The sequence below is a fragment of the Propithecus coquereli genome, unplaced genomic scaffold (genome assembly GCF_000956105.1).
Source record: "Propithecus coquereli isolate 6110/MARCELLA unplaced genomic scaffold, Pcoq_1.0 Scaffold72, whole genome shotgun sequence".
Taxonomy (NCBI): domain Eukaryota; kingdom Metazoa; phylum Chordata; class Mammalia; order Primates; family Indriidae; genus Propithecus; species Propithecus coquereli.
The window spans coordinates 6,411,465-6,431,587 of record NW_012153285.1 but is presented as its reverse complement, the minus strand read 5'-3'; the positions used below and the strand labels follow the sequence as shown (position 1 = coordinate 6,431,587).

At 35.2% G+C, this 20,123-nt stretch overlaps 1 protein-coding gene across 3 annotated transcripts in view; it reads right to left on the bottom strand.

Annotated features, from left to right (window-relative positions):
- Positions 1 to 20,123, bottom strand: part of MSRB3 (methionine sulfoxide reductase B3) — a 164,848-nt gene that overhangs the window by 59,734 nt on the left and 84,991 nt on the right. For all 3 annotated transcript variants that reach the window (XM_012661575.1, XM_012661573.1, XM_012661574.1), the window contains one exon: positions 8,393 to 8,421. In XM_012661575.1, the coding sequence (XP_012517029.1) occupies positions 8,393 to 8,421 (29 nt within the window). The remainder of the gene's footprint in view (positions 1 to 8,392; positions 8,422 to 20,123) is intronic.

The window sequence follows — 20,123 nt, the reverse complement described above, 5'->3', positions numbered from 1 at the left end:
ATAAATTTCTATACAGTATAATGGAAAAAGCAGATGTGTAAATAAAAATTGATATCAAACAAATCACAAAATACAATAAATTTAAACACATTCCTACAGAGATAACGTTAATATATTACATTTGAATGAATTTTAATGCCACTTTCATTCATACTGTAAAAGTATATTTTACTGATTATTAGTATACAATGACACAGGGAAAAAATTAATTTTAATAGACTGTTATCACACAGAAACAAATTTAAATCTAAAATGTTAGAATAAAACTCCTAACTCTATAGTTTTGGGGTTAGATTAGTGATCTAAGTATGTGATGTTCCAATGTAGCAGATTCAGTTATTGGCTCCTATTCTTCTCCTTCCTGTATCCACACCCTTTACCCTATGACTCAGCTATTCTTCCCACTCCAGGGAAGAAAGAATACCTATATCTGCTTGATCAGTAGAAAGAACAAAGAGTTTGTTCCCACTCCTTTACGTTGAGCTTGTGCATATGACTTGCTTGGCAAATATCACTAGATGTTTGTTGGTAAAATAATCGAATGTATGGCTAGAGAATTGGCTTTACTGGCTTGGCCAACAGGATGTTAGCGAACCTGATACAGAGGCTTGTTTGTAATGTGCTTGCCTAGCTGGGCTTGCCCTCTCATTGTCTATCACAAATGACAAGACACGTGGTTTTGTCATTGTAGGACCCAACCTGCAACGTGCCTAGGCCAGCCAACTCCCAACCAACCCATAGACATGTGAGCATGAATAAGTGATTATTGTTTTAAGTCATTGCTTTTTGAGGTGACCTATTATACTGCATTATTCTGATCATTGCTAACTGATAGGCTTTGTGACTATACGGAACATAGTATTTCTGCATGATTCTCAGTTTAAAGGATCATCTTCAGGTTAGATAATATAATCCCTAGCCATTTGTTCAATTATTTATCCAATAAATATCTAGTGATATTTCCCACTAGATAACAACTACAGGCAAATAACTATTTGCCAAGGAGTGTTCCAGGCACTAGGCTAGTCGGGTTAAGTAACGCTAGCTGCCATAATAAATAATAGCAAAATCTCAGTGGCTTAACATAATAAAAGTTTATTTCTCACTACGTAAAGTCCTTGGATGAAGATATTCTTGGTGAACGGCTGTCCTGAATGGATCTCCTACAAGTATAATGTAGGGATCCAGACTTCTTCCATATTGTGATGCCATCATGTTCAACTTGTACCTCTGAATTAATCTCAGAAGAGGAAAAGAGATGTGGGAAAGACTACCGGTTACTTAACCCCCTTAACCCAGGAATGACATACATGGTACTGCAAGCTTTAGTTATATGTCTCCACATAGATGCAAAGGGTCTGGAACCCGTAATCTCTGGCCCAGGAGCCACTTTCCAGTGACAACTCAACACTATTAAAGGGTAGAATGAATCTTTTGTTGTAGTTAAATATTTCTACTACAATTAGAGAATAAAACAAAGATTTCCAACCTCATGGAATTTTTATTTATTGAGTAATTATTTCACATATCAGGGCTATAAAGATGAATGAGACATGGGTCTTGCCTTCAAGAAACTCGTAGACTTGGAGAGAAAGAAAAGATCTACACAGATAATTAGAGCAGATGATAAATGCTCTAATAAATGTTATGTACAAGATCCAATGTTTGCATACAGAAAGAGGTAACTGCTGGGAAGGTGTCAAGGAAGATTACATTTAATTAAGGTGGCAATGCTTGAGGCGAGCATTAAATAGGATCTTGACAGATGGAGGAGGGAGGATCTTAGGGGGAGAAAACAAAGATTTACATCATGTAAAGGCTCAGAGCCTCTTTTCTTATAAGGCTATGGGGTGAGGGTTGGGGGTATGAGGGAAAAGAAGAGCCCTGGTATATACAGGTGGTAAGACAACTTTGTGTTTCATAAGAATTTTGAATAATATAAGTTTCCTATTTGTAGCAGTCTTCATTTCCATGAGCACTGCTTTGGAATAATGTTCTCTAAGGAGATAAGAATAATGCATGACCCAAGCAAGTTGGCGACCACCAGAACATATGAATTATGTGGAACTGACAACACAGGGATGGTGATATCTAAAAATGGTGAATTCAGGTAAAAAAACATCAAATGACAATCTCTCCTTTCAAAGTCCTTGTCAGGTAAAATAGAAACCAAATAAATAATGATATAAAGGATATATTATCAAGAATCAGGTTGATCTAATAAATGTGTGTCAAACTCTTTACACTGCAGAGAGTATAGTTTTCAAATCACCCACAGAAGAATCACAAAAATTACATACATATTAGGCCCCCCAGTAAAACTTCAATAAGTACTGAATAATAGACTTACAAAAAAGTAGTAAGGTCATATTCTGTGACTACCAACCGATGAAACTAAAAAATATTAATAAAAGTAGAAAGTAAAAAATTTGGAAATTTAAAAATACTTTCCCAAAGAATTACTGTGTCCAAAAGAAAACTAAAACTGCAACTATTTAAAAAATATAATATAAAAACCTGTAGGATTCAGCTAAAGCTTCAATGAAGGAAATTCATAGTTTTAAACGCCCTAATTCTAAGAAAAAAAAATAAAACAAAATTTAAGTATGTGATATAATGGTACACATGAAATCTAAGAAAGCCAATTGAAAATTGTTAGAAGTAAAGAGAGACTTCACTTAGATCTATATGATCCAAACCTCAGCACTTAGCCACTATGCCTTGCTGCTTCCTGGTCTTTCAATTACTTTATAAAAAGAAATGAAGGTCTATGTCCCTTCTACATGTTTCCATGCAATCAAGTAAGATAGAGAAGGTTGCCTAATTTTTCAGGCTAACCTTGAATAGGATCCTGTAAAAGAAAAAAATAAAAGTGAAGAAGACAGTTGTATTCACAGCCGTTTGTCATTGTGTTCTCAGAATTCTAAGTTAATTTCTTTTAATCGTAATCAAATATGAAATGTTCCTCCTTACTGAAAGCTACAGAAAAACTAGAGCCTAACCATTAGCATTATTAGGCTGTTCTGTTAAGCGTCAAAGTGGAAAACAAAGTGATATTGTTTGAATAAAATAAAAGTGAATTTGTCTAAACCTAAAATATATCAGCTTATGTTTAAATATCAAGAGCTCTTTAACTCACCATCTAGAATTTAAGTTTAGCCTTGTTAGGCCTCCTCAGTTAAATATGCAGAGAAATCCACGTGAATTTGTATAATGGACCAATCAACTATTAACAGAATTAAGATTCCATGAGAGAAGGAATTGTATCCACCCTGTTCACAGCTATAACCTCAACATCTGGCATATAGTATGCCCAATAAATATATGTTAAATGAATATAGATGAATAGTCAATATTTTTCTTATTTTTCCTAATGAATGATGCCTATATACAGAATTTGATATTCTTATATAAAAAATATATTTTATTTCCTTGTTTTTCATTATTATGAGATTTTTCAAAACAGAAGTTTAAAACGATGAATTGTACAACTAGAAACTATTGTCAACATATTCTCACTCTTACAGGAACTGAAAATATTTTCCTTATTAGTATTTCTTGAGAAGGGCTTACTGTGTTAGGCAAATTGTCTCAAATTTTAGTAAACTTTCAAAACTCTGTAGTTCTACTACATTCAAATTCCCTTCAACTTAGCGACTACCATAGCAGTCCACTCTATTTTTCACTGTCCTTATGTTTTTGCCTCAAGCTTTAACTGATTATATTCTTTGATTTCCTTATCCTGGTGTAGATTCCTTTTTAACTACAGATCCCAAAAGCGACACTAGCTGCTTTTTGTTCCTTGGACGGTTTTTCCCCCTCTTGGAGGGTTTTTTTTTTCCCCCTTCAGCATAATTATATTCTGTTGTACCTTTTATAATCATGTCTTTTAGGATCTCCTAACCTTCTACAGTTTTGGGCTTTATTTAATAGTGAGCTCCCTCCTCAATTCTCCACACTAAACCATGCTCATTAGGTTTCTTAATCCTCCATAATTTGCTTTCATGAAATCCTATACCTTTGAGTTGCTGTGTTCTATGAGCCCATTTCCTTAGTATAGCTATTCCAAGCAGCCCAGAATCAACAAGCACTAAACATAAGCTTATTCACTTTCTCAGCCAACATGACTCTATAGAAAAAAAATCTTTGTTTTGAATGTTTATGGACCATGAAACTATACCATTTAACTTGGTATTTCATTTTCTCACCCAAACATTGCCTGAGAAGGTTAGAACCACAGAATTAGAGTGTAGGCAGTCTTTAACATACAGTTATTAACCTATAAACATCAGGTTCTTGTTGGTCAGAAAGCTATTCTATTTTAATAGAACAGAAATAACCATATCCTGTAGTTATATTAGTGACTTACTAATATTCCAAGTATATTCCAACTATATCTTTGCCTTACACCCAGCATTCAGAAGAGAAAAACATCTTTTTTCAGTTATTCTGCAAGAACTCTGCTTTTTCAAATGGGTTGTATTTGAAAGACATGCATGTTCTTGAAATTTGACTTCAGAGCCAACTCTGGGTCTTTTCAGCAGCTCATCCTTTGCTTTTTCTTCCATTTTACGCATTAGCTCATTACTCTTTGTTGATGGGTATATACAGAAGGGCCAAGAGAGCATATATTTTGGATTTTTTTTTAACTTCCTAGGGACCTTGGTTAAAAAAAAAAAATCTTAGTAGTGGATTGAAAGGGTTAATGAAGTTTCCAAAGGTGCCTAGCTTATTTAAGCAAAGTTTACGCTTCAACCCTGTGCCATGTTAACTTGTGATCCTCCCCATCCAGATGATAGAAAGCAAAGCCAGTAAGTTCTTTATTTAATTGGTTTGCATCCATACACTGACCTCCAGGGCTCTGTTTATATAGCCTATCATGCAATATGCTCCACAGTTCTCTGCCTCTTTCAAAAGCATGTTTCTCCTGAGATTTGATATATGGCTTTCATGTTTAATCACTACATTAAACTCAATGCTCTGCTTCCTCCAGCATCAACTAACTTCCCTTCTTGGGAGGTGGGAGAAGAGTACAGCTTCTTGCTACTTTTGAACATAAAAGGAAGTCTGTTTTACTCTATTAGTAAAATCACCAACTCCACACGATCCTAGGCAAGCAACATTAGTACATCAACTAGGAAAAGGTGTTAAAATGGAAACCTTAAAACTCCTTTAGAAAGAAGGTGGGCTGACTGTTCTCAATTGGCAAAGCCAAAAACTTTAGGTGATTGAGTTATAAATCAACAGAAAAGTTTTTTAATCAGTATATAACTCAGTACATAGAGACCACAGCTAAATGGCAGCTAAAGTTTTAACCAAATTAATCTTGACGACAGAACTTTCCTGGGGTTCTCAGATCAGAATTAATTCAGCGCCTCTGCCTACTGGTTGAAAGTTTTCTTAACCACACAATTCACCATAAGCAGAACTTTCAAAGAGTCTTTAACTGGATGTGGAGATGTAAATGCCACGATCCTTTACATAATAATTTGTCTGTGATCCAAATTTCTGAGATAGATGAAAACCTCAAAAAATTAATTGGCTCCTTTTATTAAGTTAAGACAATCTGTAATTTTCAGATTTTAAAAATCACATGAAATATATTTTACTTTAAAATAGTTCAAGTAAAAAAAGAAAACTGAAACAAATATGGCAAATTATTAATAATAATAAAATTTAAATGATGATTAGGTGGGTACTCATCATACTATACTCTCTGTTTTCATATATGGTTGAAATTTTTCATTATAAAATTTTTTAACTTTAAAAAAACACAGGGAGGCTGTGAATTTGCTTTTATAGAAAAAAACGATACCATTCTAATAAGAAAAAAATCAAATCTGTTTCTAGGTTAATCATTTGGTAAATAGTCAACAACTGAAAATTTTTAACATGTGCTGGCAATGAAAACTTTCCTTCCTTCCTCCTGAATCTCACTCCACAGCCTAAAACTCATTTATACAAACTATAAATGTTGTGCAGTAAGCTGTGCTTAAGTTGGGTACTTTCCTTGAAAAAAAAATTTGTGTATATATACACACACACAAATATATATGTAAACACACACACATATATATGTGTATATGTACACACACACACACACACACACACACATATATTTTGACTTTGAAATCCTTTCCTTTATGGCTAGTCATTGACCATAGCATTTATTTTTTAAGATTTTTTTTTCTTAGTAAGATTGGCAACTTCCTTCATTTAAAAATCTTACTTTGTCACAGCTATATACAACATTAAACAGAGCTAGTTTACTTTCTGTATTTGATGAACAATAGAGAATTTGAACCTATTAAAGTCATACATTTAATTGTTCCAATATGTTACCTTATTTCTAACCAAAATTTGCATGATACAGAATGACAAAGAATAAATTTCTAGCTTCCTTTGTCATGATTCCTTCATTCAATAATAAGCAAAAAAAGCTAATAAGAAAAAATAATTACCTATTTCTTAATTTGAAACCATCTGAATTCTTTCCACAACATATTTAAGTTAAAAATTAAAAGAATAAATAAACTTTTAATCAGTATTCCCCATAAGACTTTCAGAGTAGAGAACTTTGTAGTTTTCAAAGACATGCAGATGTTGTCCTTGATAGACATTTTTAAAAAAATTAGGACTTGAAAAAAATAAGAGTCATGGACAAAATCTTCAGTTACAAGAGTGAAAGATGTGTGCCCGTACAGATGTTATAACTATTTTCATGATAAATACTAACCTTCAGTGCAGGAATTTAGCAGCACACTTTAATTCGTATTTGAAAGTTTAACATAAATTATCTGACTTTGACAATAGCTGCCTAATATTTCAGTTTTGTACACTATTTCCAGATTTTAGCTTCAAAATGAACCTAGTGGACTTTTTCATTTTTAAAAGCTATATTCCAGATCCTGTACCTAAAACTAGTTTCTGACTTGATGTTTAGGGAATTATATCAGATCAAAATAAGATGAGTTCTTAATAAACATTTGGTGACTGGCAGAGGTAAAAAAAAAAAAAAAAAGACATGATTTTTATGTAAAAATTCATTCTCTAATTTTTTCATTTATTTTTATTATACATAAATATTTTTAACTACTAAAAAATGAGAAAGACTTTTCACTTTATTTTGAGCCACCTGTGAATCAATAAAAGAGTCAGTTCTTCTCAGTCTTTTGGCTGAGATCAAGTGCAATAAAAGAATCAAAGAGTTGATACAGTGCCATCCCACCTTTAGTCTCCATGTAGTCAACGCTGTAAACCAAAAATGTTTATCTTATACTATAATTGGCACAAATGATTCAGAAGCCCCAGAACACACAGAATAGAAAGATTACTGGAATCTTGGTTCTCAAAGTAAATGAATTTGTTAACTAAAATGTACAGATTTCATAAATTAGACTTCTCACTAAATTAATAAAGCTAGACAATAAAAGAAAGATAAAGCTTATGAAGAAGAAAAACTGTGTTGGCTCCTTAACATCACTATCAAAAAGAATATACAGCACTTGTTCCTTTGTAACCATAACAAGTATAAACATTTTTTAAGCTGAAATATAGTGAACCTCAAACCAGAGTAAAAATGTCACTTTTAAATTCAAGTTACATATTTTTCTGTAAATTATTTTCCCCTGGAATTAAAAACTAATGTTTATTTATCTATTAACAGTCCACCAAAGAGCCCAGTTCCTTTGCACCAAACATCAGGCAATTTTTGTACTTTAATTGTAAACACCATCATAAACCCTGAAGCACATAAATCTCAGCAAGTGACATAAGGACATAGTCAAACCTGAGGATTATGCGGCTACATTCATGCTTAACGAGAAGAAAACACCTATTAAGGCTGATATGCCGCTGTGAGAATGTAAATTTTGTCGTAATAGATACAAAATAATGACTTAAAGTGACCTTAATTTTCTGTCACCCCCCCCCATAAAACATTTTTTTAAAAAACAAATAAGTCATAGACAAATTTCAATTTCTATTGGCTGAGACTCTTTATGGTTTGCTGGATTAAATACATCCATCCCCTACATTTGGTGACAAATCACTTGCAGAGAATCTTCAAATTATTCAGGATGCTTTATCCACTGAGAAAATTATATTCCATTTTGAGCAATAAGTATGTACCACCCCATTTCCACTTTTCAAATGAAACTCTGCATATGTAGGGCATTTAATGCTTATCGTAGAACTCTGCAGAATCCCAAAGTGAACATCTCAAGTCATGATGTGAAGCAGTCAATAGACTGGCTTTCAGGTGAGACTCATGTTTTGAAAAGAGACTAGCCAGTCTGTTTAAAATCAAAATGGTTCTTGATCTGATGAATTACTCCTCAGAGAATAATGTAAATAAAATATACTCAGAATAGCATTATTAATGTAAACATACCTGAACTGGAATCAAATTTGGTTTCTGACCTGCAAAGTGAAAAAAATTTTTTACAATATAAAAACTGTTTGTAAAAGAACACTTACTTTATGGGGGAGGGGCTTTAATAGTTACAGATTTCAATATATTGGTCAAGAAGTAAAATAGCTTTCTAAAATATAAATAAATATTTATTTTAATCATTTTAAATGCATGCATTAGCCTAGGCCCCCTACACGTGCATGTATCAGTACAGATAACAGAGTATGGAAAAGATATTAACTATTTAAACTTATTTTTGAGAGAAAGAGAATAAATTATATTTTCAAAAAGCACGTGATCTTTACAGATTGTTTCAGTAATATAATAAAGCAATACAAAACCAAATTTATAACTATCTTCTTTATTATTAAAGATCCTAAATTACTCAACACTAAGTAATTTTCACCAAGTTCTTAGCACACAGCAAATGAACCTAGTAACCCCATACATTTAATAAGAAGGAGAAAAAAATCTGAGCCCTTGTGGGAACATTATGTTTCAGATATAGGTTAACACTGGTTATAAATTCAGAAGCCTTTGAAGCTCTCAGTTCAGCTGTGGGAAAACTTCTGTTGAGTAATTACTCTCAAGATGCTGCTGATGTGCTGTCAAGCAGAATTAACCCTATGACTAGGCCTATCTACACAAGCTACTATAAGACAGCATTGTCTATATCTAGCTCTCAAACCAATTAGTGGGCATGCTCCAGTTGGATTTATATCACACGTTAACAATCAATAGTATATATGTTCACAGCTGCCACAGCAAGATACAAGAACCTACCAGCAGGAGTCCTGTTAAAGGATGTTACATTGACAGAGAAGATTTTTTTTTTCCTGGGGAAATGTAGTTAACTAAGTGGGAAAGAAGATTTCTTTGAAATTATGCCAGGGTACCAAAGCACTTTTGGAAGCGGTGGCTTTCTTTACCTAAATTAGCTTCAAGAAAAGTCATCAAAGGGGGAGGGGGACGGATAAACAAGTAGCAGCTTCCTTAGTTATAAAAATTCATTTTCTCAAGTACTCCCAAATAAAGTTTCACCTGATGCTTTAACAACATCAATAAATGTGTCTGTGTGTGTGTGTGTGTGTGTGTGTGTATGTGTATAAATATGTATATATTTTTGCACCCATGGTTATCAACAAGCACCACTATAACCCAGGCTCACATTTTCCCCAAACCCTGGCCCCACCACAGTCCTCATCTCAATCCTTCTCGTACATGTCTCTGCCTCCAATTTCGGGTTCCAACCCATTTGCACATTTTTCCCTCCAATTCTGGAAAGCCTTGCCTCATAACCTTCTCTACATTTCCACATTCCCGGAGCACAACTCTAATGACAATTACCACACGTGATCCTACCGGGTTCCTCATCTATCTCCCCCATCAGACTACAGCCATGCCTCGTTAACCTTTGTGGCCACAGCACCTAAATAATGCCTGGGGCTGGTGTCCAAATGTCTGTTAAGGAAAGTTTCTGCATCTGTACATACCCTCTCTCCTTCTTAGCTGTATACCAGCCACAGGTATACAGCTTCTTCCTTCTGTCTAACGTTCCCTCCACCTGGGTCCTAAAATGCATCTCTCATTCCCCTGAAACCAGGCTGTATCAATAACTCCTTCTCTCTGCCCTATCTTTAATATCTGGCTCCCCACAGGTTCCTCCTCCCTTAAGCATGTAAGTGCTCCAGAATTCTTTAAAAAGCTCTCCTTCAAATATGTGCCTTGCTTTGTTATCCCTCTTTCTTCTGGTTTTACAGTTAAGGTCACTGAAAGGACAGACTACACCCTATATCATACATCTTCCTTTCCTGATCTCCCAACATATTCACCACTTAAACCACTGCCACTGCCCTTGCTATGGTTTATTGGAAACTTCCCAATGTTAAATGCAAAAACGCTGTTACATACCTTACTTTACTAAACCCCTCTCCTTCATTGGACACACTGCCCACTTATTTCCAGTGTCTGCTTATTACTTCCCTTCCTCCTCCTGTCCTTAAGTTCAATCCTCATTCCACTTAAAATCCTCTTTTCACTCTCTAGGGTCTGGATGTGTCTCTAAGTCACCTCAGGAGCTTGCTAACATCCAGATTTCCAGACACCACCCAGTGATTCTGCTTCAGTAGATGGGACCTAGACATTTGCATTTTAACAAACATCCAAATGATTAGAAATCAAATGATTCTCTCAGCAACCATGCATTAGAAAACATTTCTTTAACGACCTCCTAACCCATATATCCAACTAACAAACAATACGACCTGAATGTTATACCATGACTTCAAATGCCGCACATCAGAAATCATTGGCATTATTCTAGATTTCTTCTGCACCCAAATATCTCATTAATCATCAAGATTTGTTGATTCTATTAATACTTCCCCTCCACTCTATCCTCACTATTACCATCTTGAGGCCTATCTTTGGCTTAGTTACCTCATAACCTCCTCTCTCCCTTCAGATTCACTAATGAGTACCAGGGTCCCCACTATTCTCCACCCAAATGGCCCTGAGCCATTTTTCTGGCCTACGTGAGCCCCCTCCTCATGTCCGACAGTGCTACTAGTGTGTGTGGGTGTGTGTGTGCCTCCAGTCCAAGGGCTGGTCAAAGGCTGTTAATTGAAGGAGGCAGCTTGGACCTAAGGGCGGCAGGGCCCCTTCAGCCCCTGGAGGTGTGGAACGAAGGTGGGGCAAAGAGGGCAGGAACCAGCTGCTCTCACTAGTCCTCTTGTGGTTTCCTACTCAGAGAGTTCTAAATGCAAACCTTCCTGGAAGGGTGGAGGACGGGGAGTACCTGGGGGAAGGAGGGTGCCCTTGCACTGGATTGGCATGGACTAGATGGCCCTGGAACTCAATGCCTAGCTGTTTGGGGTAGAGAAGGGGCAATGGGTTGATGGACAGAGTCCCTGGCAGAAATGAAAGAGCCACTCTCCCAATAAAGAGAAAGGAGGTGTTTAGTTTACGGATTCCACAGCCATTGGAAGAGAAGGCTGAGTGAGCCTTCCCCTCTTCTCCTCCCACTTGGCCCAGCTGCGATTGCCCTGGCATTTCCTTGGGTAAATTAATAGTCTTTTGTGGAATACAAAATTAATTTTAAATCTGCACTATTCTCGGTTATTTGGTATCAATGGATTTACACACAGTTTTCATTTTTCATTATAAGGTATATCTGTCAAGGTAGGTTGGTGTATCCTTTCCTAACAGTTTGTTGCCTTGATATATAACTTTTAAATATTTAGCTATATTGTATATATGCTCTCATTTGTTCTCTTGTCCTAGGCCCTGCAAATATTAGGGCCAGGCCTAGTAATAAGTCATCATGTAAAAACACACGCCTTACTATGAGTCATGAACAAAAACATTTGAAAGCTACTAATCTGAAGACACTAAGTGCACAATCCCCTGCATAGTGTATAAGGGACCCTCCATGATCCAGTGCTCCAGCTCCATCCGCACTTTGTATCCTTGACTCCTACCAAATCGAACTATCGCCATATTATTTCTCAACTAACCAGACTCACCTCAATCACATCCGCATCCCGCCTGCCCCCTCGCCTCGCAAGCTCCTAGCTCCCTCCCACCCTCACCCCCGTTGCTCCACAGTGTGGGACCAACACAGCACTCCCCACGCTGTGTGACACCAACACCAAGCTCAGGGAGGTGCGGCCTGGGCCCCACACATCTTCACAGTCCCCACACTGAGTGCAGCACCTGGCACTTAAGAGTTATTAAAAAGGTGTGGTAGAAATTAATACAGGAACAAATGAGCGTAAATTATAATATCTGAAGGCCAAAAACAAGATATAATGACCAAAATCTCTATAAAATGCCTATTTTGAGACATAAAAAATCATGTCAGAAAACTTCTTTTCCTCAGATCATCTTTTCTTCTTCAGAGATAGCTGGTCAATATGTAAAATATACACACAAAGTGCAGAGGAAACATCTTCACAAACCAATTAGTGACCCACAGTATTATTAGTTAAAAAAAAAATTCAGAATTCTCAGACATAGTGCCGAACATTCAAAAGAATACAGCCACTCTATTAATAATTAAAACATGATAACAGAAAGTAAAACTGTCAGTTTGCGGGGTAGGAAAAATTGGTCCTATGGTGTAAGTTAATTCAGATTTCTATGAAATGTTACATACACCCATGGAGACACAAAGTACTCCTCCATCAAACTATGCGCTGTCATCATTTCTATTCTTAAGTCTTCTTGGAGAAATATTAATAAAATACAGATAGGAACAAGTAAGTGATGCCTATAAAAATAAAGAATACATACATAACACAGATTATATAAGAAAGGCAAAGAAGGCTGTTCATCCATTCATTCCAAATACATTTCTTATGTGCTTATTTTAAGTAGTACACTATGCTAGATAGGAGGAATACAAAAATGCATAAAATAGGGTATAACATGCATAAATACAATTGTGTCTCCACAGACACCCGTTTTACCTCTGGATTACAAACTCACATCTAAGCTTAAAACTATTCAATCAGTTCTTTTCACAGTTACCAGAAGATGGTGATTATAGCACAGTTAATGCCCTCCAATAGCCATCCTCTCCTTATTTATTTTAGAAATAGAATCTCTCAGTTTTAAGTGAGCATATCGACAATATTTCCACAATATTTCCCAACTCTCTTGTAGCTAGTTCTGACCATATGACCAAATTCTTGCCAAAAAGATGCAAGTATTATAGCAGCGATGTGCATTAATAACTAAGTTATGCCCATAAAGGGAAGGACTGCACCCCTTCCCCTCTTCCTGTCTCCTTCTCACTGGCTGGAATGTGAATGTGATTCCAGGAGGTGAAGCAGACATTTTTAGATCATGAGAGAAAAACTGATATTAGAACAGTAGAGCAGTAAGACAGAAGGAGCCTATGGACCTGCCATATCAATCCCAACTGTTATTTTGTTTAAGCCACTATTATTTTGGAGTCTTGTCAGAGCAGTTGAGCCTGTATTCTATCTACAATAGCAATATTGTCATATTTCAAAAGGATTAAACTAAAAAATTCCAAAATTTTGAGCCTGAAAATAAAGTTTTTATGAATTGCAAACTGGAAAGTGTAGATAGGAGAATTCAAGTTATCATTAACACTTTCAAAATAATTAAGATATGTAATATATACATTCTTTTGATAACAGAGTTGCAGAGTTTCAAAAGAGGGCAGTTTCAGTCATTGATTAGTTGTATACACCAGACAAATTTATAAAATGACTGTTTTCTACTTACAGAGGACAGCCAGGTGTCCATGAAAGTTCTATATGTACTGAGGTCAAAAGATATTTTATTTTACCTTATTTTATTGTCTCTCTTGGGGAATCCACAAAGTCTCAAAGAACATTGTTTTCTGTTCAATTTCCAACTCTATCAAAAATTTAAAAATGGGTATCATGTAAGTATCAACTACAGGTCAATGAAATTAATGTTCCAAAAGGTGTCATACAACAGGTAGAAAAGTGACAGTGCTGTTCACATTGTTTTTAACTGATGTCAACTAAAGATTCTATCAAAAGCTACAGGAAATTATTAAAAGGAAGGAGCAGGAGAGGCAAACTGATATTTGCCTATAAGTGCATTATATATGGCAACTCCATAGCAAGGATTTTGTAGGACAAGCCAAGGCAAATAATCTGTCCTGTTGTCCCCTTAAAGCATGGAAAATTTTCAGAAATTCCAATATTTCAGGTCCCACCTATAAATCTAAGAATTTCTTCCTACCCCCAAAGTAATTCAAAGGCCTTAATAAGACTAGAGACTAATAATAACAGTAGTGAATATTTATGTGCCTTTGTACATAAACACAATATGCTTCCTCTGCTTGGAGTGCTCCCTCCTCCTCCCCCCACCCACTCTACCTTAACCCCTTTGCCTACCTAACTTCTCAAACTCTCTAAACTTTCTTTCTAAAACATATTACCTTAATTATCAATTCTTTAAAGAAGAGTTACTAGACTTGATTAAATCCCTTTAGTTTCATTAACACCAGTCACTCCTTTGCACTTACCAGAGTTGTAATTCTATATTTGTTCATATGGTTATTTGATCATTCTAAGAATTCAGTAATAGTGGCGGACACTACTAATTGCCTACAAAATAGCTAGACTCCCTTTTCCTCAATAACAGAATTCCAGTTTTTGAAGAGTGCTAAAAATGTGCCCACCCCAGGGATGAGTCATGATTGGGCTGAATCATTCACAGTAGTCCCATTCTTGGTCAGTGACCAGTATGAGGATAAGCCCCGTCCTGAGCAGTGAGAGGAAAGGTGAAGTCTGCTGGTGATACTTCTTAGAAAGGTTCTTCTCCATGAAAAGGAGAGGGATGATTTCTACTCTCTCCCTCTTTCCTGCCTTCTAAGTTACCACCTAAGAATATGCCATTTAGAACTGCTGTTGCAATCTTGCAACCCTGAGGGAAAGGCCAAGAGAATCACAGAAAAGCCAGCACAGAACCCTAGTATCATTTCAATTTCAGACCAGCCTTTTTCTAGAGTTCTTACTGAGTTAGTCAGGCCAACTTTACTTAAGTATTTCTGTTCTTTTAACTCAACATATTCTAACTGATATTGTTATGGCAGTAGTAGGTTATGAGCTACCTGCTGTGTTTAAAACTTAGGTTTCTGTCTTATATTTTAATAATAATGATGCTATAAATATAAAAGACAAAAAAATACAAAGAAAGAAAATACAATGAATTTAAATGTTGAAAGACACATTAGCTATCACAACTAAAATATGAGAAAACGACACAAAGAAAAGATGCCCATGAACTCCACAGTTAATTCTTTTAACTGAAAAATATAAATTAAAAAACCCAGAAATTTAGAATTCAGAATAGTCATGAGCAAAAGAACAGCAAGAATTCAGTCAAGCCGAGCCACTTTGAAAACATGATACAATTACAACTACTATGATGAAGCATGAGGTCTAACAAAATATTGTATTATACATCTTTTTATTTTCATGTGAAAATAAGATTGATGGTTACTTGGTTAAGAAATATCACTAAATTAAAGTATGCCAAAGTCTCAAAATTTGCCAATATTAAAAAAGAATAAATCATGTTCAAAGGAGAAGTCTAAATTCATTACAAAATATTAACACCTGAGAGAAAAAATTGAGAAATTAAAAATAATTCAAAGAAACTAAAGAGCAAAAGCTATATAAAAATATATTTAGAAACCAAGTACCAGATCCATTTTTCAAAAAATACTTATTGGGTTCTTAGGAGCCAGGTTTTATGTTGGGCACTAGAGGTATACATGGTCAGCAAATATGGAGGTAACAATTGTGGGAAAGGCAGCCAATAAGGATAGACAGACCAGAGCCAAGTCCCAGCTCTTCCACTGTCTGCCCTATGTGACTTTAGAGTTAATTACCACTCTAAGTCTCAATTTTACCATCTAGAGAATACGTAAAACTTTTGTGTGGATTAAATGAGATGATACTATAAAGTACCTAGGTCAAGTCCTGATACATATTAAAAGTTGACTAAAAGGTAGGTTTTATTGAAACAATGACACTAGGTAAAGTTTACTTATGGTTATAAGAACAATTAGTAATATTTTAGCTAAGTAAAAAATAGCATTATATTATAAAAAGAAAGAATTATTTCTCTGAGATCTTACATGAGGTTCAACTTTAGGTGTCAAAATGATGTAGGAAAAAATGAGAGAACTGTAATAAAAATAACTGAAGAAACTGGAAATGTTTGAGAGGGAAGGCTAATGGAAAATAATTTAAATAAGCTGATCACACAATATGGAAAGAGAATCTTATTTGTTCTTAAAACATCATTTATAATGATGTGTTCTTAAAACACAAATAAAACATCCTCCTACTAAAATCGTGGCACAATGCACTTGAGAACATATTAGAGTAAGAATCAGGAGACCTGGATTCTAGCTCAGAAACCTGACAAATCATTTAACTTGTGAGCCCCACTTTTCTCATTCGTGAAATGAGGTTACTGAAGTAAATTAATATTGCCCCCCATAAACTATCCCATAACTAGTAAGCTACTTAGCTTTTTTTTTTCCTTGCAGCTCCCAAGAATAAAGAAAGGGAGAAACCGAGAGAAGAGAAGAGAGGAAAAAAGTGAGTGTGAGGCGACAAAAATTTGCGTCTATAGAACTGAAACCTACAGATGAATAATGCTGAAAAAATATACAATTCTTAAGGCTATTTTCAGCTTTCAGGTTCTACAATTCTTTTCTAGACCCTGTTTATATTTGCCTTCTCTGAATTCCAATATCACTTCCCATCTGTATGATTTATATTTCATTTAAAATAATTTAATTGTTACTTGTATATATTTATATCTCCAGAGAGCCTAGGCTTTTAAAGTTAAAACCCTTTATCTATTGAGAATAAATTCAAAATGCTAAAGAAAATAATGTTAAAAAGAACAGAGTATAGCTTCATGTTAAAGGCTGGATTGTGTCCTCCCAAATTCACGTGTCAACATTCCAACCTCTGCTATCTCAGAATACGATTGTATTTAGAAAAAGGTTTCTAAAGAGGTAATCAAGTTAAAATGCCATTCAGGAGGACCTTAATCCAACATCACTCGTATCCTTATAGGAAGAGGAAGAGGACAGAGACACACAGAGAGGAAGGACCATATGAAGACACAGGGAGAAGATGAACATTTATAAGCCAAAGAGAAGAGACCCACATTTTAACCCATTTTAGGTACAAAGCATGTTTCACTTCTCTATTTTTCATCACTATTTTCAGCTATATTCTGCCAATGTGCTTCACCTGCATTTTGGCCATTGGGTAGCCGCTTCTGCGCATTACTAGAGACCACCAGTAGCATGCCATAAGGGATTTCTTTGTCTCTTCATATCACTTTGTGATATTGTTGTTGTTATTATATTTTTTGGCCTGGTCTTCAAGATTGGTGCTGTGTACACACTTGTCATGTGCTCTCCAGGGGATGAGGCAGACTTAGGAGGTTGGTAAAATTTACTACATCAGTTTTACACATAATATTTATTTTCCTATTTTCCTTGGAAATTGTCATCTCTGCCCTAGCTTGTCATCAGAAATTTATTTCTAGACATAATTATTGGAGGATTCTAAAAGTTTAGAGACTGTAAAAGAAACTCAGACAAGAGAAATACAGAGTTGACTAGTGCTCTAGACACTTCACTGGCCCCTGAAGATGTCAGTGCAGATGAGAAGATATAAGAGGAGCATCCTCTGTACTCTACAGAACTCTGTAGGAATTATTTAGAGGGGCAGGAGAGTCCTGTGTAGTTCATTAGAGCCTACCTGCACCATTGTTTTAAAACACAATTTAATATTCATAATGATAACTATAAGTCATAAAATTAATCATTAAATTAGGCCTTTTAGTAAGACAAATATTAAATTGTAGATAGGATTAAATTAAAAATCATTAGTTAATAATTAGTTAAAACTTTCAGGGTTAAAATTAGGGAAGGGGGAGGGGAGGAGAATGAGAAGAAGAGGAAAAAAAAAGAAAGGAGGGTGAGAAAAAAAGGCCAATGTGTCCAGAAAGAAGTGAATGAGAGAGAGAATAGTACGAAATGAATTCACAGGAGTAGGCAAGGGCAGATCACAAGTTTAAAAGCCATTGTAAGGAGTGTGACTTTGAAAGATACAAGATAACTCATTATAGGTTTTAAAGAACAAATTATAATCTAATTTAAGTGTATTTAAATCTTTACTCTGCTATGTGAAGAATGAACTACAGTGAGATAAAAGCCAAAGCAGAGAGCCCACCTAGCAACCAGCTCTTGGCTTCTAATACTATTCGTTAATAAAAAGAACCAGGCTCCTTGGAGAAATGGCTGATTCTAGGACTATGGCAGGACATATACAAGATGAGCCTGAAGCAACAAGTAGTGTCAGAATGTAGGAAGTGCTCAAAAACAAAACAAAACAAAAAACACACACTACATTGATGGGGATATATTAAAGGGACACAGGAGCCAAACGGAAAGAGCCCCCAATGGCCAAACCCAGAGCAATGTGAGCAACAAAACAAATAAAGTAGTATTAGATGATAACCCAAAGTATAAAATAAATATCCAGAGTCAATACTGATATAAATAAATGATTGATTAAATAAATAAATGAGAGAAAGGAGACAATTCTCCCTTGCAGAAGAATTCCAAATAATTTATGTAGATACTCTGTCCTCAAGGATAGGGAGCATAAATCTCTACTCTATAAGTGTGCACTGTACACAGTGACTTCCTTCCAAAGAGTACAGTAGGGAAAGGAGTGAAAAAAAATAAGTTTACAGTGGAGAAACCCAACAAATACTAATGTGATCAAGGTCAATATCAAAAGTGATGGCATGTTGTTAGTAGGTACCCTTGAGATGATATGATGAAAATTGTACTTTATCTCTGTGATTTCCTCCCAAGAATCCATTACCCCAGTCTAATTATGAGAAAAACACCAGACAAATCCCAATAGAGGGCATCCTGCAAAATACCTGACCACTTCTCCTAAAACTGCCAAGGTCATCAAAAATAAGAAAAGCCTGAGAAACTGTCATAGCCAAGAGAAGCCTAAGGAGATGACAGTATGACTAAATGTAATATGGTATCCTAGAGAGGATCCTGGAACAGAAAAAAGACATTGGATAAAAACTAAGGAAATCTGAATAAAGTACAGATCTTAATTAACAATAATATGTCGATATTAGCTTACAAATTGTAACAAATACACCAAATTAATGTAAGATGTTAATAATAGGGGAAACTAGATGAGAGAATACCTGGGAACTCTCTGAACTATCCCCTCAATTTTTTTGTAAATCTATAACTATAACAAAAAACAGGTCTATTTTTTAAAAAGCCAAAGAAGAGATACTCAGTAGTTCAGGTCAAAGATGATAAAGATGATGGTGGCTTAGACTAGCACATCGGCAATTGATATGGTGAGAAGTCAGATTTAGAATATATTTTGAAGGTGCACAGAGCAAAAAGATACATTGGTAGATTAGATACAGGGTATGAGGGAAAGAATAATTAAGGATAACTCCTAGGTTTTTTGCTCAAGTATCTGGGTGGATAACGAATAGTACCTTTATTTAGTAAATGGGTGAAAAATGAAGGAACCGTAAGTTTTGTTGCTCTGGAGTCATTTGCCACCTCTATTTAATGCTATTAATAATTCCTGATTTGTTCTTGTGAGCTGATAGGACCAATAAGAAAACTTAAAGCTCAATGGGCCCACAAAGGATCTCATATTAATATAAATTTCTTGGTTTTTTTAATCATAAAGATACCAAAAGCCCACTTTATAATAGATTAGTATATAACTTCCTTGAAAAGAGGTGGTATAAAATGTTTCTTGACCTAATTTGGGGACAAAAAAATCAGTACTTAATTACTCGTTCCCAAAAGCCAAATCAATGATTCTAGATGTATGATTACCTGAATTACATTAAACTTTGGAAAAGCAGAGATTAAAGAGTTTGGAAATCTTTTAAGTTCTCTAGTTAATCCTGAGAATCACTGACCCCACAGCATTCCTTTAAAACAAAGAAAACGTCTTATTTAAAATAACAAAGCATCCCATCTTTCTAATTACCACAATTTGTTTGTATTAGGAATTTCCAAACTTTTTGCACAATAGGGAATTGAAAAATGTTCCTTTACACTGTATAAACTTCCACATTGAAAAGTTTTTAAGCATCATCA